The sequence below is a fragment of the Anoplopoma fimbria genome, chromosome 13, assembly GCF_027596085.1.
Source record: "Anoplopoma fimbria isolate UVic2021 breed Golden Eagle Sablefish chromosome 13, Afim_UVic_2022, whole genome shotgun sequence".
Classification (NCBI taxonomy): Eukaryota; Metazoa; Chordata; class Actinopteri; order Perciformes; family Anoplopomatidae; genus Anoplopoma; species Anoplopoma fimbria.
The window spans coordinates 25,792,314-25,819,179 of record NC_072461.1 but is presented as its reverse complement, the minus strand read 5'-3'; the positions used below and the strand labels follow the sequence as shown (position 1 = coordinate 25,819,179).

The 26,866-nt window shown below is 37.5% G+C and overlaps 2 protein-coding genes across 2 annotated transcripts in view; both read right to left on the bottom strand.

Annotated features, from left to right (window-relative positions):
* Positions 1–10,883, bottom strand: part of cds1 (CDP-diacylglycerol synthase (phosphatidate cytidylyltransferase) 1) — a 31,439-nt gene extending 20,556 nt beyond the window's left edge. Inside the window, exon 1 of the mRNA XM_054610785.1 lies at positions 10,652–10,883. Within this exon, the coding sequence (XP_054466760.1) occupies positions 10,652–10,723 (72 nt within the window). The 5' untranslated portion in view covers positions 10,724–10,883. The remainder of the gene's footprint in view (positions 1–10,651) is intronic.
* A 4,177-nt stretch (positions 10,884–15,060) lies between these two features.
* Positions 15,061–26,866, bottom strand: part of wdfy3 (WD repeat and FYVE domain containing 3) — an 86,604-nt gene continuing 74,798 nt past the window's right edge. Inside the window, exons 49-66 of the mRNA XM_054610292.1 lie at positions 26,714–26,768; positions 26,487–26,606; positions 26,275–26,392; positions 25,907–26,013; positions 24,863–25,016; positions 24,676–24,767; positions 24,384–24,596; positions 23,467–23,608; positions 23,126–23,280; positions 22,203–22,361; positions 21,930–22,109; positions 21,597–21,779; positions 21,365–21,458; positions 21,110–21,253; positions 20,217–20,501; positions 19,995–20,106; positions 19,419–19,616; positions 15,061–18,690 (exon numbers count right to left, since the gene is read on the bottom strand). Of these exons, the coding sequence (XP_054466267.1) occupies positions 18,570–18,690; positions 19,419–19,616; positions 19,995–20,106; positions 20,217–20,501; positions 21,110–21,253; positions 21,365–21,458; positions 21,597–21,779; positions 21,930–22,109; positions 22,203–22,361; positions 23,126–23,280; positions 23,467–23,608; positions 24,384–24,596; positions 24,676–24,767; positions 24,863–25,016; positions 25,907–26,013; positions 26,275–26,392; positions 26,487–26,606; positions 26,714–26,768 (2,632 nt within the window). The 3' untranslated portion in view covers positions 15,061–18,569. The remainder of the gene's footprint in view (positions 18,691–19,418; positions 19,617–19,994; positions 20,107–20,216; positions 20,502–21,109; positions 21,254–21,364; positions 21,459–21,596; positions 21,780–21,929; positions 22,110–22,202; positions 22,362–23,125; positions 23,281–23,466; positions 23,609–24,383; positions 24,597–24,675; positions 24,768–24,862; positions 25,017–25,906; positions 26,014–26,274; positions 26,393–26,486; positions 26,607–26,713; positions 26,769–26,866) is intronic.

Genomic DNA, 26,866 nt, shown 5'->3' with positions numbered 1-26,866 from the left:
ATCTCATTTCATTTCGATAAAACAACGATTACTTTGTGAAGTAATTGCATTTTACCAGCAACTGTAGTCAGAAAAACAGCCGTATCATGTTTCAGCATTTCAGACAGAGAAGAGGCAAAAGAGAAATGAAACTACGAGAACTGCTTTATGCAAAATGCAAGAGCAGAAGAGATTAGTGGGCAAATTAAGTGCCACTTACAAAGACAAATGAAACTGCATTAATAATAAATATCAGAAGAAACAGATAGAGGAGCAATCTAATAATATACCTCTACTGAAGACATGATTTATATTAATATTTCCTGTCAGGGTTAAAAACAAAAGTTCAACTAGTACTTAACAAGGAAATGTAACATTATTATTAAATTATAATGAGGATTTAAGACTTCTACCATATAAATGCAACTCTTAAACAAGTCAGAGGGACTTCAAACTCAAACCCAGTGATTCTGGGACATGTCTTTTACCGTCCTTCTCTTTTCATTTTGGCGTAACTAAAAACAGACCGTTTCAGAGTCATGCCATTGTGCCCTGCAGATAACAAGTAGCTTCCTGCTCCGGTGTGTGTGTTTGATTAGGAAAGTGCATAGCTATCCCAGAATGCCAAGAGCATGACTGACAATAAGAGCAATATAAACAGAACAGTGACCTATTATGTTGAAGTGGATTGTTATTTAACACCTCTTTGCTGCTTCCTGTCTGAGCTCACTGCTTTTGTTTTGGATAACAAAATAACATAGTTTTGTAAAAGTAAACTGACAAAAATCTGCATATTTTTTAAAAACAACAGCATGCTGACTAAAATTCAACAAGAAATTCACAAAATATAATTGTAAAGTACAACTTTTAGAACATGCTCAAGCTGTTGGCATGGTTTGAAAATTTCACCAGCGATGACAGAAAAAACCGACTTGCATTTTTAAAATGAACCCTGATGTTGTCGTCTCAAGCTGTTTCAACCAAAGTGTGCAACAAAAGGGCTAAGATGCTAAGAAAAGGCCTGTAGCTATTTAATAACATCAGATTTCAGCATTTCAAAAGGTTATTTAAGCACCCTGTGGTGCAGTTCATAAGTTACATAATGATGGGACAAGTTAGCAAGATGTTAGCAAGTTAATGTAGTTAGCTAAGGCCCTTGCAAACATAACGCTTAACAACGTTCTGATTTATCCACATTCCACGATATCCTAAAAAGTTGAATACCATTAAATTGCTTTAGCTTAACTTACAGAAATATAGTTAGCCTCAAACTGACATTTGGACAAAATGCTTTCTGCATATGTAATGTCAGACATACTGAGTGTCGAGTCTCACAGTTTTCTCATTCTTGCAGCCGACGCCTCTCTTTTGTTGTCTTGAAAGATCAGTTTATCAGGTTTGGGAGCCATTTGAATTCCATCAATTCAAACAACAGTAAATGCCTTAAACCTGTTAACCCTGTTGCACGGTTAACAGGTTTAAGGCATTTACTGTTGTTTGAATTGATGGAATTCAAATGGAGGGACCTTTGTGCGCAATACAAAGTCAACAGAGAGCGATGATTTGTTTCCCCTCTAGTGTGGGCGGGACGAAAATGCTCTCTGTCTCTTTTTCTGGTATCAGAGGGAGGGAAAACACTCCGGTTTGTTTGTATCTTTAAACCGATCACAATAGAAACAAAAGAGATGATCGCTTAGTAACATGGGCTCATTAATGCAGCACAAACACTGACCTGAAGAAACACTGCAGCTGGAAGCAACGTTCAACTCCCAACAAGAACTCTTTGTACAGGAGATTCAACCCGTCTGTAGACGCAGAGGTGAGACACTGATGTTCAGTTCAGAAATCAATATTGAAACTGAAGCCATTCGATCATTAGTTTTAGAAGGATGTTAATTTTGATCCCTTGGTGGCACTACATTAAAAGTCAGGGGATCGCAAGTAAAGGAGGATTAGGATTTGTTTTAGAACATAAAAGGCCAGGGTTCAACATTATTGTTTTTTTAACTGGGCAAGTGGATCAGAATTACAACTTCAACACAATTAGAAATAATTTTATGTGTTAGCGATTATCAAATAAGAACAGAGACTAAAGATAACTACATGTTTAATATTTTTTTAAGTGAATTAATCTGGAGTTTCGCCCACATCCTCTAACGCCAACCATCTAACCTCTTCTTTCCATGATAACTGAAATTCTCACAACATTTCAGCTCATAAACTTTGTCTTTACCCGCCGCCATTTTCTCGCAAATGCCCAATCGGTATACTGCGTATTTGCAACTCACAACAGAGACGAGAAGAAAGTGTGTCTCACTCCATAGCTACTTCCATCATCATTTTATGAACAATTGCATGACAACCCAACCAATAGTTGCCAAGAGATTTTCAAGATGATACCAATCAGCAAAATCCTCATAATCTATTCTGTCTTTTAATTCGCAAAGCTCGAGTTTAAAAACAGCAAAATAAACGAGGTTATCTGAATGCAGAGCTGTCCAAAGACATTTCTAACGGCGCAGAATGAAGCCGTGACCAGCAGAGCGTTAAACCGCCGGCTGCCACCATCACTGCTGCTGCTGCTGCTGCTGGAGGGCTTCAGGGACGGCCCACCAAGGTCATCCGTCATGTGGAGCCTTCAGCAGGCGCTACCATGACCACGACCACGGGAGAGCGGCGGTGTGAAGAGCACCGGGTCAAGATGAGAATCAAACACACACACTGGCTGACTAATTAATGAAAGTAAATATTGGCCAAGTAGACAGCACACAGGGACGTGTACATTTTTTTAAAAAAATAAAAAAAAAAATATATATATATATATATATATATATACACAGTGGGGGAAATAATTATTTGATCCCTTGCTGATTTTGTAAGTTTGCCCACTGACAAAGAAATGAACGATCTATAATTGTTATGGTAGGTTTATTTTAACATTGAGAGACAGCATATCAAAAAAAAAATCCAGAAAATCACATTATATAAAAGTTATAAATTGATTTGCATTTGATAGAGTGAAATAAGTATTTGATCCCCTAACAAAACATGACTCAGTACTTGGTGGAGAAACCGTTGTTGGCAAGCACAGAGGTCAGACGCTTCTTGTAGTTGGTCACCAGGTTTGCGCACATCTCAGGAGGGATTTTGGTCCACTCCTCTTTGCAGATATTCTCCAAATCCTGAAGGTTTCGAGGCTGTCGCTTGGCAACTCTAAGCTTCAGCTCCCTCCACAGATTTTCTATGGGATTAAGGTCCGGAGACTGGCTAGGCCACTCCATGACCTTAATGTGCTTCTTCTTGAGCCACTCCTTTGTTGCCTTGGCCGTATGTTTTGGGTCATTGTCGTGCTGGAAGACCCATCCACGACCCATTTTCAGTGTCCTGGCTGAGGGAAGGAGGTTGTCGCCCAAGATTTCACGGTACATGGCCCCGTCCATCCTCCCCTCGATGCGGTGAAGTCGTCCTGTCCCCTTAGCAGAGAAACACCCCCAAAGCATAATGTTTCCACCTCCATGCTTGACGGTGGGGATGGTGTTCTTGGGGTTATAATCAGCATTTCTCTTCCTCCAAACATGGCGAGTTGAGTTGATGCCAAATAGCTCGATTTTGGTCTCATCTGACCACATTACCTTCTCCCAAGCCTTCTCTGAATCATTCAGTTGTTCATTGGCAAACTTCAGACAGGCCTGTACATGTGCCTTCTTGAGCAGGGGGACCTTGCGGGCGCTGCAGGATTTTAATCCATTACGGCGTAGTGTGTTACCAATGGTTTTCTTGGTCCCAGCTGTCTTGAGATCATTAACAAGTTCCTCCCGTGTAGTTCTGGGCTGATCCCTAACCTTTCTCATGATCATCGATACCCCACGAGGCGAGATCTTGCGTGGAGCCCCAGACCGAGGGCGATTGATGGTCATTTTGTGTTTCTTCCATTTCCGAATAATCGCACCAACAGTTGTCTCCTTCTCACCAAGCTGCTTTCCGATGGTCTTGTAGCCCATTCCAGCCTTGTGCAGGTCTACAATCTTTTCCCCGACGTCCTTAGACAGCTCTTTGGTCTTGCCCATGGTGGAGAAGTTGGAATCTAATTGATTGATTGATTCTGTGGACAGGTGTCTTTTATACAGGTAATGAATTGAGACAGATGTCTTTCATACAGGTAACAGTTGAGATTCAGAGTACTTTCTTAAAGTGAGAGGACTAATCTAACCGGTCTGTGGGAGCCAGAATTCTTGCTGGTTGGTAGGGGCTCAAATACTTATTTCACTCAATCAAATGCAAATCAATTTATAACTTTTATATAATGTGATTTTCTGGATTATTTTTTTTATATTCTGTCTCTCACTGTTAAAATAAACCTACCATAACAATTATAGATCGTTCATTTCTTTGTCAGTGGGCAAACTTACAAAATCGGCAAGGGATCAAATAATTATTTCCCCCACTGTATCAATCAATCAGTGTGTGGGGGGGGAATGTTCATGCTCATAAAACTCTTGAATACGCCTCACGTAAACATGATCTGTTCGGGTGTTGCTGCAGTGACACAACAAAGTGATCCTTTAACCTCCAAAAGAAAACCGTTCAGGATTGACTCATCGCTGTCCACTCTGCACCGAAAGTCTGCTTCCAATTAAGAACAACTCAAACCGGCTGACAAAGTTGTTTTTTTCATTATTTAATTTCATTTGACTGATGATGTAATTACTCTCACTCTCTGACAGTCTGCAGACCAGGACATCTCTGTGGGGGTGGACGGTGGAACACACTGCACAACATTGTTCTCATGGTTTCTTGGGGTGGATCCCAACAGTCCGATCCTTCTGGTCTGAGTCACAGGAGAAGAATGTGTTTGCAATACAGGCTTCTATAACAGAAGTCACAAGGACTCTCATTAGCTAATTAACTAGGTTGAAGTTTGGCTGCTTGTCGTCCTGCCAGGTTCAGAGATTTGGGCAGCAGGAAGTCAAAACAAAGCCAGACTGCAGTCTAGACGCCTGGCAGAACATGACAGCCTCATCTGCGTATTTGATTTACAGTAATAGAGAGGCATCCCTCCCCTTCTGCTGTTACGGAAGGGGCCTTATTTTGGATCAAATCTGACCAGTACAGACAAATCATGTTTTGATACCATTTGAATTGTGCTATGAATTAAACATATGTTTGTCAATGAAAAAGATGACGTTGCACATCAAGAGAGTTGCATTTTGTCTTAAAATCTTAAAGTATAATACTGTGAAAAAGACTCGTACCAGGATTTTCTCCCAACAATAGCGGGTCGTTCTTTTGCTTCCGGACATGAAAATATGAGTTGCTGGATAAAAAAAACACATCAGGTAAGATGATTACATTTGAGCAGGGAACATAGCTGAGTTTGCTAGCTAGCAAACTAAGCTATGTTGACGCCCATGTTGGTGTTGGTGCCGCACAGTGTGGGAGATGTGTGATGTAGTTCACGGAGCGATTTCACACAAAAATAAAAGATCCTACGTTAGAAAATGTGAAAAAAAAAATAGATGTCTCTCACGATAAAGAAAAAAACAGTTGACTATTGCACATATTTTCCCAAAATAAGATCCCACCCTGGAAGGAGTGCTCTCTGTTGACCATTCTGACTTAAATACCGTCAAGTAAAAGTGAAGAAATAACTAGATATGATTATCTGCTTTGCCCTTAATTAAATAAGTTAACCTGTACTTGACTTTTCCAGTAACTTATTTTACCAATCCTGGTCCCCAGTAGTTGGTGTCTCCCATGATGCATCATTTCCTCAACTGCTTTCACTTGAGACAGCTAGAAGCCCTCAACAGAGAGAAACCTCATTGTGGCAAAGTCGCACTTCTTAGCCACAAACGAGGCAAATTGCCAAACTAACCAAACATCACAGAGGATGAAAATGACCTCATCAAAGAAAACATTAAGACAATCCATTGACATGTCAGGTTGTGTGTATTGTTCGTTCATAAAGATTAGAGCAGAGTGAAAACACAGCTGATTAAAAGGAAGCAAATATTACGGGAGTGAACCAGGGGTCAAGTGTCTTCCCTAAGGAAACATCAACATGGACTATGTATGTGTCTTTGTCTGGCAACAAACATCTATGACACATCATGTAATATGTGTGACAGAAATGGAAACATTAACAAAAAAATGTTTATGAAGGATTCAATCATGTGTTATTTGATTGCCGTATGAGGAACTTTCACTTCCACAGATTTTATGGACGTCTGAGATGAAACAGTGAGACACATTTAAAAGATAAACACTGCAACATGTATAAATGGATCATAATTAATGTTTCAAATAGCCTTAAATTATCATAACACAGCATCTCTCAAAACTCAAGTCAGAGTAGGAAATGTTAAATCTCGCATCACAGTGTCTGTTAATCGTCCTACCTCTAATAACCCTACATCTGTAAATGATCCTTCTGATCATTTACACAACAAACATTTTAATGCACTTTCAAAATAAAGGCTAACTCCTCTGTGAATGTAAACAACCTGCACTATGTCACTGTGTGAATTTGTCTAGTCATGCCTCTCCTAATAGTCGGGGACGGACGGCTTCCTGGGGACAGCTGAGGGCCAAAAATGGACTTTGACAGAGGTGAGGAAAAACAAGTTGGGACTCTAATGAGACGTCAAAGTTTGGCACTGTGCTAGGATGACCAAACTGTCCACACACCCACACCCACACAGCCAGGCAAAAGTAACACATCATGTATTTCAGATCCAAGAGTCAATCTGTTTTTAGTACAAGTGACTCAAGTGGGAAAACAAACCATCTCAGTCACAATCTGGATGGACCCTGGATGTGTTCATTGCACAATAAAGACCATCATGTTGCAGAGAACACATCTTATGGTCTTAAACAGGATTTATATAAGAGAGGGTTTCTTAATCTCTATATAGAGAGGTGAAGTCCCAGCTCCTCAGCAAAAAGCAAATTATTTGTGAGTTTAAAAAAGGTCATTTTTCAGGTGAAGACAGTCACAGATTTCACAACTCTTCTCTCTTCTTGCACAACCTGCAACACTCACACCACCTTGGCTGTTACTTTGGTTCGCTAGCTTGGCAATATCAACGCACAAATGTAACCTACTCTGACCTAATGTGTTTAATTCAGCTAGAGAGAGGTCACTTCTGAAACTTTTGGGTGTTTTTAGTCTTTCTAATAACATCCAATAACACATTCAACACAACTTTCTTGACATGCAAAATTATCTTCTTAAATTGACAAACATAATATATGTAATTCATGGCACAATTCAAAAGGGATTAAAAAAAGTATTTCTTTCTCACCATCGAATATAGTACATATTTTTTCTGAAATAAAGGTCCCATTGGAAGGGGCTGGACTTTGCCTCTCTATATGTCATTTGTCTCTACAACAAAAGCTGTTAGGTGATGTGCAATACTAGATCTGCATCACTAAAAAACAAAGAAATCTTTCTAGAAACTGCCCTCTTTCAGTTTTCACGTTCTAGGACAGGATAAACGTATGACAGTATCTGAAACATTTAATGTTTGCCAATCAAATCCAGTAAAAAAAACAACAACTTCCAGGCGTGGAGGTAAATATGTAAATTGGTAACGCTGACGGCACACTTCACCAAAGAGGTGACCTTGTGTGAGGCAGACAAACGGCAGCACATGTATGATTTAACGGAGGTGTTCAGAGACATTATGCAGCGTATCGCTCAGAGAGCTCTTCCTCTCTGTGAGTTAATCAGTGGGCCGGCTGGGATTGCTCAACCACCTCTGTATACGTTAACCAGGGGCTGATGGAGGTGGTGGAGGTAGGACGCGGTTAGTGGAGCTGTTAGGTGGGTGTCGACTCGGTCTAACCTTTGAAACATTCCCACTGACGGTGAGACTCTGGGGAATAATGGAGTCTAAAGTTAGCAGTGTGGGAGCTGACAATTCAGCTTATAAAGAGATGGAGAAAAGGCTTTTTATGCTCAAATACAACTCATCTTTGTCAATAAACATCAAGGGTGCATCCGTCCAAACATACATAAAGAGAACAAACTGCTATATAAAGATTCATTTCTTCACTATTTTCCTAAAAAAGATTTAGTTACAGTATGCACATTTAGGGATAATGCATATGTCCATAATCAAGTAATCCATTGATAATTTATTCTATTATTTGATTCATTGTTTTCTATTAACAAATGTAAAAAGAACAGTGAAGGGGCTAGGAATGCAGATAGCAAATGTCTTATTGTGGACGGTTTCACCTCCAGTCTTAATGGCTTACTGATACAGCAGCAAACACGACCCATTGGCATTAAAACCTGCAAATTGTGATATTTATTCTATATCTTCTGATGTTTGGAAAGACTGTCCAGAGAGGCATTGAGTTGCATAATTGCTACTACTAATTATTCGCATTACTGAGTAATTTTTTTAATCATTTTTCTGATTAATAGATGTGTCATTTAGTTTTCTTTTTTTTAATGACCAAGGAAACATCTCTTTGTTTAGCGTGTACAATGGTCCTAAACCTAAAGATATTAAACAAATAATTTTTAAAAAAACAGTAATCCTCACAGTTAAGAAGCTGGAGAAAACAAATATTTGAAAATATTGCTCGCAAATTGAAAAAAACAAAACATAAATCAGCCATCAGAATGATTTTCTCTCTCCAAGGTTGAGAACAATCTGCAAAGCTTAACTTTTAAACCAACATGGACGAAAGTCCTAAACAATGCTCAGAATGAAGAAACGCTTGAACAGATGCTTAATCCAAAGTAAATGAAATTGACTTGATGAAGGCGGTGTGATTCGGATGAGAGCTCCAGAACAAGTCAGTAAGTGGACGTTGAGTGGAGAAGAGATTTGTCACCTGATGTTTGTACAACAATGAACCATCAACCTCATCACAGACGCTTAACTAACGAATCGCACCACAAGCACTACTAGTAAACAAAGAGGAAGTTAAGTCACTACTTCACACTTCCATATGCAATCTCTCTCTATATTTATATATATTCTATTAAGTAACAGTTTTCAAAGAACTCGGACACTTTACAAACGGAAATAAAATAGAGAGAAATAATTATTATGAAGGAAGGGCTGTAAGTGGTAATCTTATTTCTAGTATAAATATATATTCAAATATTACTATATGACTCTTTTCACTTGAAATCCTGACTCAGTTTGTGTGGAAAAGAAACAGATTGTACATAACATGTCTGAGCAAATGTATTTAAGTGGGTTAGTTTTAACTACTAAAGCAGAGACACTGAAGAAGAAGAAGAGTATTTAAACTTTTATAGATTTATTGTATATAAAAGGGAACTTTTTGGAAATCCAGCCTCCTGGGGATTTTGTATGTCTTTATATTTTGTATGATTGTATTTCACCATTTGTATGTCTCACTCGTACTTTATATTTCTTCCATGTTTATCTATTTAATTTGATTTATTTGATTCTCACTTGTTATTTCATTTCATAGTTTAGTTTTATTCTATCGATTGTTTTTAATGTTTTATCTATTGTACTGCTTTCCTGCCTTGTCTGTCGAAGCACTTTGTAAAGAAATGTGCTGTATAAATAAAGTTATTATTATTATTATTATTATTTCTTTTTTTTATAATGAATGACTAAATAAATGAGAAGCTCTTCTCACTTCCTAGTTGCTTTAGAAATCTCACCAAAAGATACACATGCAATCTCTCTCTATATGTATATATATATTCTATTGAATAACAGGTTTTAAAGGGAACTTTCTGAACACTAACATTTAGGGGATTATGTATGTTTTTATATTTAGTATGATTATATTTAATATGATTATATTTCACCATTTGTATGTCTTCTTCTTCCATGTTCATAGTATTTCTTTTTATAATGAATGACTAAATAAATGAGAAGCTCTTCTCACTTCCTAGTTGCTTTATAAATCTCACCAAAAAAACTCTCTCTCTCTCTCCATTTAATAGAATATATATATATATATATTCTATATTAAATATATATATAGTTTTGCATATGAAAACTGTTATTTAATAGAATGTATATATATATATCCTATTAAATAACAGTTTTCAAGGGAACTTTCTGGAAAAACTAACATTTAGGGGATTATGTATGTTTTTATATTTAGTATGATTATATTTAGTATGATTACATTTAATATGATTATATTTAATATGATTACATTTAATATGATTATATTTCACCATTTGTATGTCTTCTTCCATGTCCATAGTATTTATTTTTATAATGAATGAACACATAAATGCATTGAAGCAGATGGTATTTTGGTGTTGCAAAGACTAGTTCAAAAAAATGGGAAAACAGAGACACGCATCTAAAAGCTTCTATAAATCACTGCACTGTTCATATCCTTAAACCTCTCAAACCCACCTGATTATGCAGCTGACACACACTAAGCTCTGACATTCATTTATATATATTAATATTAAACATCCAATAATGACAAGTGTTAAAAAAACAAACAAACTGGGGAATCCCACAGACCGTGAACGCAGCACCGGATAGAACGCTATTAGCCTAATTAGCTCCGATGCTAACTGACAGCTCGGGTTAACAGCAACAACAAGGCAAACCGGGCTAACCTGTTTGGTTTTTTTTGTTTTAAATGGGTGAGATAGGGAGGGGAGAGGGTGGGGGAAGGTGTGCATGCGGTGTCGCCGTACCTTGTCGCTGATATTGTCGGTGCTGTCCCGGTCTCCGCCGCCGTCTCCGCCTCGCTTCCTCAGCTCCGTCATGTTCCGCGGAGGGAGAAAGAGAGAAAGAGAGAGAAAGAGAGAGGGAGAAAGGGGGGGAGAACGGGGGGGAGAGAGAACAAACCCGGTTGTATTACTTCAGGTAAAGTCCTGGCTCTCTAACGTGGGGGGTTTGAGTCCGGAGCTCGGTCCAGGGAGACGGTCAGCGGCTACTGGAAGTCGGCAGGTTGATGCTGCGGAGCCGCTGCGTGTGTTTGTTTATCACCGCAGTCCTCGCTGCAAGCCACGCCCACCGACCGGAAAGCGCTACAAAGTAAAAGCACGCGGTTCCGGTGGGGGCTTTCAGAGTAAAAGCGTGACGTGAAATCGCTTCCATTCATTTATTTCATGTATTAGTGGTAAAAAAAAAAGAATATAAATAAAATATAACAGAATATAAAAATATAACAGAATATAACAGAATATAATAAAATATAAGAGAATATAATAAAATATAAGAGAATATAACAAAATATAACAGAATATAACAAATATAAGAGAATATAACAGAATATAACAAATATAATATAAACAAAATATAACAAATATAACAAAATATAAACAAATATAACAGAATATAACAAAATATAACAGAATATAACAAAATATAACAAAATATAACAGAATATAACAAAATATAACAAATATAACAGAATATAACAAATATAACAGAATATAACAAAATATAACAAAATATAACAAAATATAACAGAATATAACAAAATATAACAGAATATAACAAAATATGTAACAGAATATAAAATATAACAAAATATAACACAATATAACAAAATAACAGAATAAACAGAATATAACAAATATAACAGAATATAACAGAATAACAAAATAAACATATAACAAATATAACAAAATATAACAGAATATAACAAAATAAACAGAACATATAACATTATATAAAAAATATAACAAATGTAACAGAATATAACAGAATATAACAAAATATAACAGAATATAACAAAATATAACAGAATATAACAAAATATAACAAAATATAACAGAATATAACAAAATATAACAGGAATATAACAAAATATAACAGAACACATTTTAAGTATTAGTGGTCAAAAAAAATTCAAATATAAATAAATATAACAATTATAACAAAATAAAAAATAACAAAATATAACATATAACAAAATAACAGTATAACAGGAAATATAACAAAATATAACAGAATATAACAAAATAATATAACAGAACACATTTTAAGTATTAGTGGTCAAAAAAATTCCCAAATAAAATAAAGTATTATGTAATAAAAAATAAATAATATACAAAATATAAACATCACCAGCAGATGACACTTTAAGTATTAGTGGTCAAAAAAATTCCCAAATATAAAAATATAACAGAATATAACAAAATATAACAGAATATAACAAAATATAACAGAATATAACAAAATATAACAGAATATAACAGAACACATTTTAAGTATTAGTGGTAAAAAAAAAAATCCAAATATAAAAATTGGTACTGTACATGTATTTATGTATTTATTAAGTCATTAATTTCACACACATAAATACAGTATGCGTCAGAAATACTAAAGGTAAAGTATAAATATACAAAATATAAGGGACTACATTTTAAGCATTTTAAGTATTAGACTATAATACTATAATAAATGCTGCTGTTATTATACAGTACCAGTCAAAAGTTTGGACACACCTTCTCATTCAACTATTTGAAGAATCTAAAATATAAAACATATTCTGGTTTGTTGAGCATTTGTTTGTTTACCACATAATTCCATATGTGTTCCTTCATAGTTTGGATGTCTTTAATATTAATCTACAATGTAGAAAAAAATAAAAATAAAGAAAAACCATTGAATGAGAAGGTGTGTCCAAACTTTTGACTAGTACTGTATGTAAAGAACTTGTATACATTTACTTGAGTACAATTTTGAGGTAACTCCATTTTATGTGCTTTAAACTTTGACTACACTACATATATTATTGGAAGAAGTAGTACTAGTGTTGTATAAAGTAGTTATACCACAGTGTAAAGTAGTTATACCACAGTGTAAAGTAGTTATACCACAGTGTAAAGTAGTTATACCACAGTGTAGTGTCGTCCATACATAAACGTACTTGAGTAAGTATAGTGTCAAAGTATCCTAAAATACAAAAAGTACATATGTGTAGCTTGTGAATTTCCACTGTGATCAATAAGGGCTTATCCTAATAAAACATCATTATGTATTTGTTGATCAAGTTTTTTCATTATCAATCTGATTCTGCAAGTTAACTAAAGCTGTGAAAAATAAATGTAAATACTTTCACAGTAAAAGCTTTTCCTGAAATCGCTTACATTAGTCAAGCATTTCACACATAACTAAAAATATGCGTAAGAAATACTAAAGGTAAAGTATAAATATACAAAATAGTATTAGATTTTGAAATCTTTCCCAAATGAAATAAAATGTTGAAGTATAGTTGAATAAAATACTCTTCTTTAGTTTGCTGTCTGTGCATTAGTGGTTCAAACTAAGTAAAGAATTTATATACATTTACTCGAGTATTGCACTTCAATTTTGAGGTTACTCCATTTTATGTAATAATAGTTATAATAGTTATTCTGTCTGTATATTTAATATTTCAGTTATTGTGGATTCTTTACTGTTTTTATTGCTTATTTGCTTATTTATAATACTTGTTTTTGATTGTTTTTTTTACTATGTCTCTTGTTTGCATCATCCTCTCTGCTGCTGTAATCCTGTAAATTTCCCCGCTGCGGGACTAATAAAGGATTATTTTATCTTATCTTATCTCTTATATACGTTGACTCCACTACGTGTATTAATGGAAGAAGTACTACTCAAAGTAGTTTTACCACAGTGTATTGTTAGAAAGAACTAAAAGTCCTCCATACAAAAACATACTTCAGTAAGTATAGTGTCAAAATATCCTGAAATACAAAAAGTATATATGTGTAGTTTGTTAATTTCCACTGGGATCAAAAAGGTCTTATCCTAATAAAACATCATTATGTATTTGTTCAAGTTTTTGTATAATCAATCTCATATTTCAAGGTAACTAAAGCTGTAAAATAAATGTAGTGGAGTAAAAATATCTTTATTCCCCTCTGAATTGTAGTGTAGTAGAAGTATACGGAAGACAGGAATACTCAAGTAAAGTACAATATTTCAAAATTGTACTGCAGTAGTTTGCAAAAGTAATCAGTTAATTTCCACCACTGACTACAATCAGGGGGTAATACTGTGCTTTCTACTAAACTAAATCTATCTGAGAGCTTTTGCTGAATATAGAATATAATCAGCCTGTAAAACACAAGAAGCAGATTAAACTTCCTAATATTGTTAAATAAACTCCAGTTCAAACAACTGCAAGAGTAAAATGCTGCTTCCACATTGTTGCACAGTACAATAATCCAATCTTATAATAAGTAATATTTTAATTAAAAGTATTACTAATTATTTTTCCCATAGTACTACAAATTATGTTTTAATTTGTGAGTTTACTGTATAATTGGCATAATTTGTAGAGCCATAAGATACATTGAGTAAAAATTATAATCAAACTAGAAAGTGTCAACAAACGTACCATTAACACCAAGTGGCTTCTACAATAGAAAATGTAGTTACATTTATTTTACTTTTTTCTTAAAAAGGAGAGATTTATTTTGAAGTAGAAGCCACATAACTTCCTGTTTCAGTCTGTTTCTCTGTTTAACTTCACAAGCCTCTCTCTCTCTCTCCAGTCTAATCAATGCTTGATCGACCAGCTCTGCTTCATGCTGCAGTAGGCTACAACCAGAGTCCCAACTTAAAACCATTTAAACTATAAATATAATACTTGTAACATAAATGTATGATGCAAATAATGATTATACTGTCAAACACATTATCGACTTCAGTGTTTTGTATTTGCACTATTACTTCTGCGTATTTCCTTTGATTTTAAATACATTTTTGGATTTATCCAAACTAAATAATTGTGCAGCTAACTGTTTAAGTTATAAAGTATGTTGTAGTATAGTTTAACATATTTTGAAATAACAGTATGGGTAACTTTATATTCATAAAAACCTAAATAAACATGAACCATAACTGATAAATTACCAATTAATTTGATTTTGTAACTCACAAATACATTTTATAAATTCGTCAGATTTGTTGATAAATAAATAACTTAAACGAGCTATTTGTGATCCTCATGTTTATATTTTCTATACTTCAGATTATTTTATTTACCTGAAGTTAACAATTTGTTCCCAAAATGTACAAAAAAATTGACTTGAAACATCATTGAGACAACTTAAAAAAATAAAAGAATTGAATCAGTCTTTTGGTGGTAAACAGCAATTATTTATTGAAATGAAATTAAAAAGAATAAGTACCAGATCTATTGCATTATTGTAACATTTTGTTTCTGTAAGGGGGAGCGGGAGTTACTCTACTGTTTTTTTAAACTCTTGTAGGATGTAGTGAACACAAATATACAAGGAACATTCAGCTATCACAGATTGCACACCAGATACTGTAGTAATGCAGTCTAATACAAGACCACCAAAATAAATCCAAGAGTTTCTCTTTTTTTCTTCTCTTTCTTCTTCTTCTCCATTTGTCCTTAATCTTTTTCTTCCATAAAGAGTACAAAAGTCCGCCCAGAATCGGGGACACGATCTCCGGCTCTGTACACAAACCGCTCGGTTGCTAGGGACAACGCATCAGACAGTGCCTCCCAAAAAAAAAAACCCAGACAAAAATAATAGAAAATAATGCTGAGAACATGTACAATGCACTGACACAGAAAGTCAGCTGTGTTAATAGACATGCAACAAGTAACAAAACTTGCTGAAATCGCAATAATAATAATAATCATTAAAAAAAAAATCTAAAATCAGTTATAATTGCATAAATACTTTGTACAGTTCATTTTATCCGCTGTGAAATTCACCTTTCTGTTAAAACGTCAACGTAAAAACTGCATTCAATAAAATCCTGTGATTCCTCTCGACTTCTTCGTTGGTTTTTTTTGTGTTTTTGTACACGTGAAGGTGCAAAGGAACTCTTGATTGATAGAAGCCGACTCGGCCTTTTTCAGCTAAAGATGGCATGATTGCACGCTAGATTACAGTACGTAAACGCAGAATGATATAAGGGCAATGACAAGAGAGTGCATTATTATTATTGTTTATAACATCTGGCAGCTGTGGGGGGTGAATATTTAAGTGTTTTCCTTTTTCTTTACATGTTTGGGACTCGGTGAAGACGTAGTGGGAGACAAAGAGGAGACAGTTCTTTCTGGAAAAGAAGGAAAGCAGCACTTGAATGCACATTTGTTGCCCACAGAACCACACCAACAAAAAAAACATGTGTGATGAGAGAGGAGGGAGAAGATAAACATGTACAGACTTTACATAAAAATACTTTCTTAATGTCCAACTGTTAAACCAGCAGCAGAAGCAGCCTTTCAGCAGAATAAACGTGAGCTTAATGGTGATAAATTATGAATTATCAACGGCAAACTGTAGAGAAACATATGAAACCCCTCTGATGTTAACAGGTCAACATGGCAGCCGTGTATGGAGGTCAATCTGTGACTAAATTAATTAGTTGTATACTGTTTATAGATCATACTAAATATTCTATTAGTGAGTTTAATTGATCTCTTTGCTGAAGATTTTAGACAGTAAGTCAGACAGATGTTACATTTGTGCTTGAATTTGAATATTTCTCACAAATGTTTTGGCATCATAATGATTTTAAAGATGCTGATCAAACAAATGAATGTTAATAAATCTGAATTTGTTTGTTATTATCTCTGCAATCTGCCCACCAAGATTTGTGATCATTTTAGTTACTCATCTGTCTTTCTGACTACAAAATGATTTAATTATGAATGTTTTCTTTTTTTTGGTCTTTGTTTTTTTTCTCTCGGTCCATGTCTTATTTTGTCTGTTCCAATATGAATTTATAAGACGACTCTAAAATGGAATAATAAATAACAGTGAACATTGATTAATGTGCAAAACCAGATTTTTTTGGCACAAATTAAACCTGATAAATTTATACACAGGTAATTCCTTTGACCCATCTTTGACCAAAAAAACCCCCCAAAAACAGTGTCATCTTACCAAAAATGTAAATCTACTAAATACATGTTTAGCCAACTGAACTCAGGATAAATACACAAAAAAACACCTTATCGAATTCAAGTCATTTCAGTCTGATTGATCTCATTTAGCTGAAATCATTAATGAATTTAATTGGTTATTAGCAAAAACAGGATATTTCATTAATGAAATGTGGAACCATGATGTGGATTTAATGCTCACTCCAAATCTACGGACCAAGACAAAGAAAAATAAAAGCTAAAACATTTATCGTTTTAGAATAAAACCCCTCCAGATACCTTGAAATCTGAGCTACGATTTTGTCCTGTTTGAGGGAATTTCATAAAGTGTGAATAAACACTTCAAATGAATATTTACATCTTCTCCTGTGTCTCTAATAATCTTTCTTTTCCTGCACAGACTCTTTGAAAGCTGCTGCTGCTGCTGTTTAACGTCATCATTAAAGGACTGAGGATAAAGTGTGTGAGTGACTCATCTGCTGGAATAAATCCAGAGTGTCAGAGCGAACAAACCTGAATAGAAACCAACAAGAAAAAAATAAAAAATACACAAATATACACAAAGAGTCCCTTTTTAGTGTGCATTCTGAAAATGCCGCTTTGACGCTTTACAGTAATAAAGTAACTAAACGAGGCGACAACAAAAAGACATGACGGAGAAACAAATGTGCAGCAACATAAAGTAACTAATCCAGATTATTTTTCCGCATATGATGAACTCATCATGATTTCTCTCTCATCTTGAAACAAACGGAGTGATATGGTTTTTAAAAAAATACAATTCAAATAAAATCTAGAATGATAATGTGTCCAGTCTTCAGACAGCAGCAACAACGAGAAGAAAAAAATCTCCAAAAATGTGAAATAATATAAAGGACAGAATAGATGATTTAAAAAAAAAAAAAAAAAAAAAAGTTATCATAATTGATACATTAAAAAAAATTGGCAAAAAACAATCCGATCATAAATCTCTCTGTGGTGGTGATGGCTTGACGCTGTGGGCAACACTCACGAAAAAATAAACATTGTAAACAACAACGACGACAACAAAAAAATGATCAGGAAATGAAAACAAAAATAAGTCATTTTGCATAACTAGACCCACGAGTGAAGTCGACCCACGGACATTAATTATTGACATTCATATCTCTTCCTCTGGACTCGCCGTGACTCGTGACTCGTGACTACACACAATCAATTTTTAGTTTGTTTTTTAAAGCCAGGAGTGGTTAGTCACATCGCTATGTTACAGGCAATTTGTTTTTTATCTTATTGACCTTATTTTTTTTGTTCTGTGTTTGTTCCTCGTAAAATTAAAAAGGCCATGGTAAGTATTTACAATATTAACAAGTTTGAGAAGTCTTGTGGTGAAAGGTGTTTTCCTGTTTTCTTGATCTCAAAGCAAAAATGGCGGTTTGGTTGATTGAAGCATCGACGGTGGTTTTTGCTTTTTTTTTTTCCTCCGGGTGGTGCAGGTGGTAAAAGTGGTGGTTGAGGGGTTTTCTCTTTTTTTTTTACATTTCCTTTCAACATTTCCTCGTTTCCTCTCCTTCACTGAGTCAGTGTGTTACAGTTCATGTGTTTACTGGACGTACGAGAGGGTAAAGGGGAGGGGGGGGGGGCATTTTGGGAGTCGTGGGAGGTTTTGAGGGAACGAGAAGGAAATGCTCCTCAGGTCGGCGTCCTCAGCAGGAGGTGGGGTTTCTTCCGGTTGGAGGCGGAGCTCAGTTTCTGCCGCCGTCCTCGGCGCTCCGCTCGTGTTGGAGGTTGTAGTAACAGTTCTGACAAACTCGCACCGGAGACGAGATCTTCAGCCTCTTGATCTCCGACTGGAAGCGACTGCACCTGGAAGACGTGAAAGAAGGAGACATTTGTTTTTAAAGCGTAGGAGGTACGACATTCAGGATGTAACAGGTATGGAAGCTCATTTCTGACAATGTGATGAGAAAAGAAATATCCTGTAAATCATTTATGATGAAAACTTTCTCAAAAAATGACATAGTATCTCAAAATATTGAGAAACAGTCATAATGTATATACAAATAATTAGTTAGCACCTGAAAATAATGAGACATTTTCACCAAAATTTGATTTAGTATCTTAAAGAAATGAAAAATTTCAAAACAATTAAAGATTTTCTTTAAAAAAAATGTCTTCTTTTGGCAATACATTATATAACAGCAAAAACATGTTTTAGAAACTTTTTAAAAACTATTAAAAATCTAAAATTGATTATCTCATTACATAAACTTATTTCCAAAGCCAGTTTGTATTAGCATACACAGCTATTAATGTCAACAGATCTTACTGTTAATAATGAATCCATCATTAATCATACTCAATAAAACAATCTCTCTTAAATTGCTTATTTTGTCTTAGAATAAGAAATGTTAGCAAACGGTTAATTAATGCTGAATACAATGTAAACAAAACCTGCAAATACATTTTGTTCTGCCACTCTCTTTTGTGACAATGAGCGACAGTAAAAACATCAGAAACATGCAGCTGCACGTCCTCAGTAAGTGAAGGTTTCCCTGCAGCAGAGTGCTGCTGTGCTGCTGTGGCCGACTCACTTCTGGCAGAAGAGCTGCCCACAGTTCCTGCAGTGGTGGCGCCGCTCGGTGAGGGAGAACCGGACGGTGCAGCCGGAGCAGCTGTCCACCACCTCGTCCTTCACCCAGTGGTCGGCCGCCGAACGGCCCGGCTGGTCGCTCACCGACCAGCTGAAGACCCGACCGCGGCCGTCGCCCACCAGGATCTTACTGTGGTCCCTGAAGAGACCACGATAGAGGGGGGGGGACGACAAATCAGCAAGGACGGCCTTTTAAGATTTTTATGGTTTATGTTCAATAGTGTGCAGTAAGAGTTTTGGCAATATGGCAGCTACAGTACGTCCCTCACATCTACCATTTATTTAAAAGGAGATCACAGTATGTAGAATAATTAGAATAATAATAATAACTTTTTAAACACTTTAATAGAGTTAACAAAGTGCAAGACAAACTAATGTAAGAGTTAAACCCTGATAAAACCAATTAAACCAAACAATATGATAAAAAATAAACTAAAAGACAAATAAAAAAATACAAATTTACAACAATAAAGAATTCCTCTTTGTCGGTTTGGTGCCAGACACGCTGCTCTCTTACTTGGAGATGGCGAGCGACGTGATCTCGGCGGGCTGAGCGTTGTCCTTGCGATCAAACGCCGTGTGCATGGTGAGTTTACTCCGGAACACCAGCTGGCGCTCCCACCTGTAGCCTGAGGACACAAAGAAATGAACATATTTAACACAATGTCTGCTTACTTTATAGGTTTTTGTTTCTTTCTATGATCAGAGAAAATCAAATATCTGATCTCCGTACACCCACCGGCCCTGAGCTGGTTGTAGGTCCGTGCGTCCATGGTGGAGGGCTGTGTCCCGGAGCCGTGGCCTGGATGAGCCGAGTGAGGGTGGTGGTGGTGGTGGTGGTGGGAGTGGGAGTGAGGATGGGGGTGGTGGTTGGGGTTTGGGTGGGGGACCTTAGTTTGCCCCTCGGAGTAGTTGACGAACACGAAGCCGTCCTTCTCGTCGATGCTGAGGCTGTCCGACCAGCGGTGAGAGTCGTCAGAGCTGCTGTCCATCGACCACGACGCTCCGGTGCGAGCCGAAGGACCTGAGAGGGAATTCAGAGGGAGGGAGGTGAACGTGAGCAGGGAGTGAGGGGAGAAAGGGAAGTCAAGAGTAAACGGTAAACAAAATATGTGATAAATAACCCGCCAGCCGTCCCTTTAGGGCCCCACTGATGCTGTTGTCACCAAAGCAACTGACAACAATCGTCATTTTCCTTTGTATTATTATTCACATGACTATTGAAAACAGTTAAATGTCTTTTTCTGCTCCTATTCTATTTGTATGTGCATTCTACATATTTAAACTAACAGAAAATGATGCATTAATAACATATGAGGGTTTAAAAGGTTCTCAAAGGTACGTAACATGGTAAAAACAGAAACAGTAAAAGACAATTAAAAAACAAAGCAAATAAATGATTTCTTTGTGGGTGGAATGACAAATAAAGAGAAACTTTTGTATAATGTTGGACAAATTCAGCTGTGATTCAAAAAACGTGACGAGTTAAATGCATCTGTGTTTTTAATTTGTTTCTGCTTATTTTGAAATTCACATTTTCGAGAAAGTTTGACTTCCTCAAGTGACTGTAATTCAGAGATCATACTTCTATCCCCACTACTATTTATTGGTTTAGTTACTGTGGTTTCGTACCTCTGGGTCTGTGGACGGTGCTGCCCGGTTGGCTTCCTCCACCCGTTGAGGGGTTGTGTGGTGCTTTGGGCTCCTGACTCAGACTGGGCTCGTCTCCGTCCGACTCGCTGCTGTCCTCGTCCCCGTTGTGACTCTCGCCGCCCTCTGAGACACCAACAGAAACTATTTTTTACCGGATTTCTATACAGAGTTCATTGTGCAAAATCCTTCAATAAAATATAAACAGTTTTTAATTTTTTCCCCATCAGGACTCACCGATCTTCTCATCACCACAGCATTCAGGCACATCTGGCTCTACCGGCTCTGGAGCAGGGGTTTCTGGGACTTGGAGGAACTCCATTCTCCAAAACTACAAGAAATAATTAAGTTTAAACAGGTTTAATTACACAAAGTTGGGTTAAACTAAGGGTGCTTTCACAAACCATGGTCCGTTTAGGCCCACAGTGATATAGCTGATATCCAGAGAGACAAGAGTGTCCATGGTTACCCTGACAACGCCGTCCGAGTGTCCGGTGACGATGACGTTCTGCGTGTCCCACTCGTTCATCTCCGACACGCAGCAGCACAGGATCTGCTGGCTCCGCCCCGTGAAGGTGTTGGCGCTGGCGATGGGGCTGCCGTTGATGCTCCACACGTGAATGTAGGTTCCTGCACACGACACGATGTCCCCCTGCACACGCACACACACACACACACACGCACACACACACACACACACACACACACACACACAAAATGTTTGTTTATCAGCTCATATTTTATTGTCCTGGAGTAAAAGTACATTTATTTCCAGAGCATCAGAGGAGAACTTTGAACTCACCGTCAGTTCGTTGATGCACAGAGCAGAGACGGGCGCCCGGTGTCCTCGGAGCTGCGTGACGAAGGAAAGCTTGTTGAGGTCCCAGATGATGCAGGTTCGATCCCGCGAGCCGCTGACAACGATGTGGTACGCCGAGGACGCCGTCAGACACGTTACGGCGTCCGTGTGGCCCAGTAATGCCTACGAAGAAACAGCCGGGACAAAAACATTAGATCAGACTCAACTATCTTTAATACTTCAGACACAGACTCTGTTTGTTGGTGTTTTTTGTACCTGTTTGAGCGTCAGGGCCTTGGCCCTCTCTTTGGAGGTTCCCGTCTCCCACACACAGATGGCGGTGCTGGTGCCGCCGGTGATGACCAGCTTCAGGTTTGGACAGATGGCACAGAGGATCTGACCCCACTCCGACAGACACTCGTACACCACCAACGCCTGAGACCAGATCAGAGGGTTGGAGATTGGTCAAGGATGTGGAAAAATGTTGAGCATCAACTTCGTCTTTCAACAACCAACCCTTTTAAACTGATCCTGATAAACTGATACGTTTTTCCAGATATTTACAAAAAAATGTTTTAATGAAAGGTAAAATGATGATCTGAATGAACTGAAGTCGTATATACAAACACTTTCATTTTATTTTCATTGGATGTAAAATAAAATTATGTATTTTCAACCCATTCAAAAATGTTAAGCATCCTTTTAAACCTGCAGATAAACTACATTTCAAATACAGAATGAAAATATAATCCTTGGAGTAAAATAAAAGCACTGCTCACTGCAGCGTTTTTAAAATTCTTTCATTTAAAAACAGTATTCCTAATCAGCCATGTTTTTAAGGAAGGCCTGATTTATGCAGTGAGGGTAAAAAAAAAAAAAAGTTCACATTCTCCACATTAAGTAAAAATAAGAGCTTAAGTCTTATGTAATGGCTGCTACTGTGAAAAACTAAGGGGGCCAGTTAGGAAAGTGCATTTTTATTCAAAACCAGCAGGGGGAGACATTGTCTTTAGTCCATGTTTTCACAAAGTAGAAATCTCTCCTAAAATCATTAACAAGTCACTCTGGAGGATGAAATTTAAATAAATACAAATTTTAACCAAATCGTCCAGAACATAGAGCATGAATAAGTTAAAAAGGAGCGTGTTTGAGAAGTTGAAATCTCTAAGAAACAGTGTTTCTGTTATAATAAATGTTACCTTGTCAGATTCGTAGTTAGCCAGACGGCAGCTGAGGTCGGCGTAGCCCCAGGCGAAGGTCTTGCTCCATGTGGGGGGAACCAGAACTTTGTTTTGCTCCACCGCAAGGATGCCCTTGTCGGTGCACATGATCTGTCCCACGGGCTCCTTCAGCTCTGGACACGGGACAAAGAAATATGTGAGTGCCGAGTCTGAAGGGACTTATGCACCTTTGGTAGATGAAAAGAGTGTGGTGCTGTGAGGGTTTCAGTAAGAGGATGGTTTGGGGCTTAACTGGTCCTTAGACTGCAATAGATTTAACACAAAACACAAAGAGTAAGAGTATATGTGTGTACTTGTACCTTTGACTGGTGCTAGAGAAGGTCTGAGATTGTCCAGGTGATGGAAGAAGATCTTGTCGCTGTTGGAGCTCGGAGGAACGCTCGTTACGTCACCGTTGGCTTTACCGCGTACCCGTTTAGGAGGGTGGGGCTTCTTAAACAGCTGAAACAAACACACGTCAACATTCAGTGAGTATAGAAAAGGTAAGTTTGTCACTAAAGGAAAAAATGGAGAGCATCCTCACACTGGATTAAAGCTCCCAAAACTTTATGTTTGGAGACAAACAGATCTGTATAAGCAAAATGTCATGAAGAAGCATTTTTTTAGTAGATGTAGACAGTAGATGACTGTCGACAAGCCCCAAGTTTGGAGAAACAGATACAGGAGCAAAGAAACGTACTGCTGTAGACCTAAAAGAATCAATATAAGTTTAATTGTACTCTATATTTAGAACATTTTCACCACTTTATCCTGCCGTCATGCTCTCTTCAAAGCCACAAAACAGTAATTGTATCATGCTGAACAGTTGGCTGTCTCATTGGTTAGTTGTTTGTGTTCATTTGTGACATTGTGTTTTGTTTTAAAGGGTCAATTCGGATTCACCAAATTCACACAATAACACAAACAAACAAATTCAATGGAGGCAGCGATAGGCCAGCAACTCCTGTGTTTAGCAAGTTTAAATTAATGTTTTTGTCAAAGGAGTCTGGCAGATTTGAGAGAATAGATAAAGGCTTCAGATCCCAGAAGAAAGGGCTATCTAACGGTAAAGTAAGGCAGTGAAAAAAGGCAGTTTACGCTTGTATCTTAATATAGCGTACACTTAAAATGATATAGATCCTTTTAGGTGTCCTTTTAGGTTTCTAAAAAACAGTCCACAGCGGTACATTGCTTCTGCTCCCGGCTGGTATTCCTCCATCATCAGCCAGTATCTGACCTGTTTGGGGATTTGCCCGAAGTTGTTGATGAAGCCGATGGTGGCGGTCTCCTTGAGCGGGTCGTTGATGTTGTAGATGTCCACCTGGCCCTCGTAGAACAGGTGGTGGAAGACGTTGACCGCCTCCACGGCCGGCGGACCCTGCTGCTTGTAGCCGAAGATCAGGTCGATCCATTCGTGGAGGTGGGCCGACACGTAGTCGCACTCCAGCGCCTGCAGACCACACAGAGGTTAGTGTGTACTCACTGAAAACTCAGAGCTAAAATATGTCACCAGTGGGTTCGTTTCTTACATCTCTGTGGACTCTGATGAACTCTCGGGGGTCGCCCTTGGCCCATGGAGGCAGGATGACGTCACCCAGTTTGGTGCCGTTCTGCTTGGCGCCTGGTTCATCAAACAACAGAGAGCAGACAGAAACATTAATATTCATACACTCAATTATCTCGAGCCGTTATCGTCCACGCTTCCCAGATACTGACCGAGGTCGAAGTTGTTGGCGTTGAGCAGGAACTCGGGCAGATAGAAGAACTCGGGGATGAGCTCCTTGACGTCAGCCATGTTGTGTTTGGAGGCAGAGAGCCAGGCTTCACGCATGCTGTGGAACATCCTGTCAGCCAGGTCGAAGTGACCTCCCTGGTTACCACACAGACGCACAAAAAGAGAGTTTGACATTCAGTCCAGACACTTGAGAGCATGAACAGTTTTTCTTATAGGCATTTATGTTAAAATGTCAAAATGCTGTTATTGTATGTTCTTTTCATTTGGTTCTATTTTCCTCTGCAGATGGACTAAAAAAACAACCATCCATGTTCTTATTTACTAAACAATTTATTACTCTCTGTAACTGTGCTTTACAGAAGCCTTGAGAGGGGCAAGAGAGAGAAAACAGTCTGATCTAAATAGTTTTCTCTCTTGTGTTTATCATGACAATTAATATGTTTATCATAAAAGAACAGGTAAAAAAGCAAGTATTTCTTGGCAGGATTTTGTTGTTGTAATACTAATTTCAGCCACAAGAGGCTGAGGTGCACCACTACCCAATGTTGTAAATAGAAGTAAATGCATGACTGTTTTATTCCAGGTGAGTTTTAATTTACATAACTTGCTAACAAAGACTTTATGTTCTTTGTGTTTAGAGTGCATGGGGAAATAAAAATGTACCTAAATGCTTTAAGTCCTATTTGGACATAGGGCAGAGGCGCACTTTTGTGGTTTTATTGTGGCCAAAATTATTATTACAACAAAAACTCTTATTTTTCTTTTTCACCAACTATTTCATAAATGATATTATTTTGAAGGAAAATTTTTTCCAATTCATAAACACAAGAGAGAAGACATTTCAATCAGACTTAGAACATGGAGCACCATCATTGTATTTCTCACCCCTCAGGGCTTCCGTACTGCTTAATGTCAACTATTTCTAAAATCAATTTTTTTCCCCATCTTAAATACACCCTTCTGGTTTGTATGACATTTTAGAAATGTCCTGACAAGTTTTGGAAAATGGAGCGTTCAGATCTAACCTGAAGTCTGAGGAAAATCTGAGTGAAGGGCTCCATCCGGACCAGATAAGAGGCTACGATCATGGCCGACGAGTAGTGGGTGCCGTAGTGGTACGCTGGTGTTTCACCTGGTGGGAACCGAAAACAACACGTTCACTTACACTGGTCCATGAAAACATGATGATATCTATAGCAGAACCTTTTTTTTGTTGGTGTTTCTACATTTAAAGGTTCAGTTCAGTCAAATGGTACATTTGGTTCTGGCTGTTGTATGTTTTGAAATTGTCCTGTTGCCATTTTGGGTGCAAACACTTTTTTTTCTGTGTCTATTTAACTTGAGATAATATAAATTAAAGACTCAATCCTGTTAAATAGTTGATTGGACTCACCGGTGGGGTCTTCCCAGTCCTTGTACCTCTTCTTGTACTGCGTCAGTCTGTCGTCAGTCTGAGCGCCCATCGGCTTGGCGAGGTTGCGGAACGTCTTGGGGTTGTTCAGGTCCAGTTCCTGGTTAGCAATGTAACAAAAACAGGATTAATGAGGAAACAGGGATCAGCTGTGTATAAACCCTGTTATCTGTTGTTCCAAAACCTGCACTCACCTCTGAGTCGAAGTCGGCCAGGATCCAGGGGAAGACGGGGTACTGCATCAGGTCGTTGTAGGAGCGTCCTGCCAACGTGTTCAGGTGCATCAGGTACTGGAAATTACTGATCTCTCCTCTCTGGAACACAGATAGAAAACACATCAGTGAGGCTTACAGGAGCTTAAAGAATGACACTTTAATATTTTGAGTTTTTAAAGTGAACATCAATGAGTCTACGTTCTTACCTCCCATCTCTGAGTCACTGACTTTTCACCGACCAGCGTGCTGAGGAGACCAGATCTGAAAAAACACCAGGACGGAGAGGAGGTTTAGTTTAAACAGCTCATGTGGGCAGATGAGCAATATCTAGTCACAAAGCAATTGCTGCATGGGATATA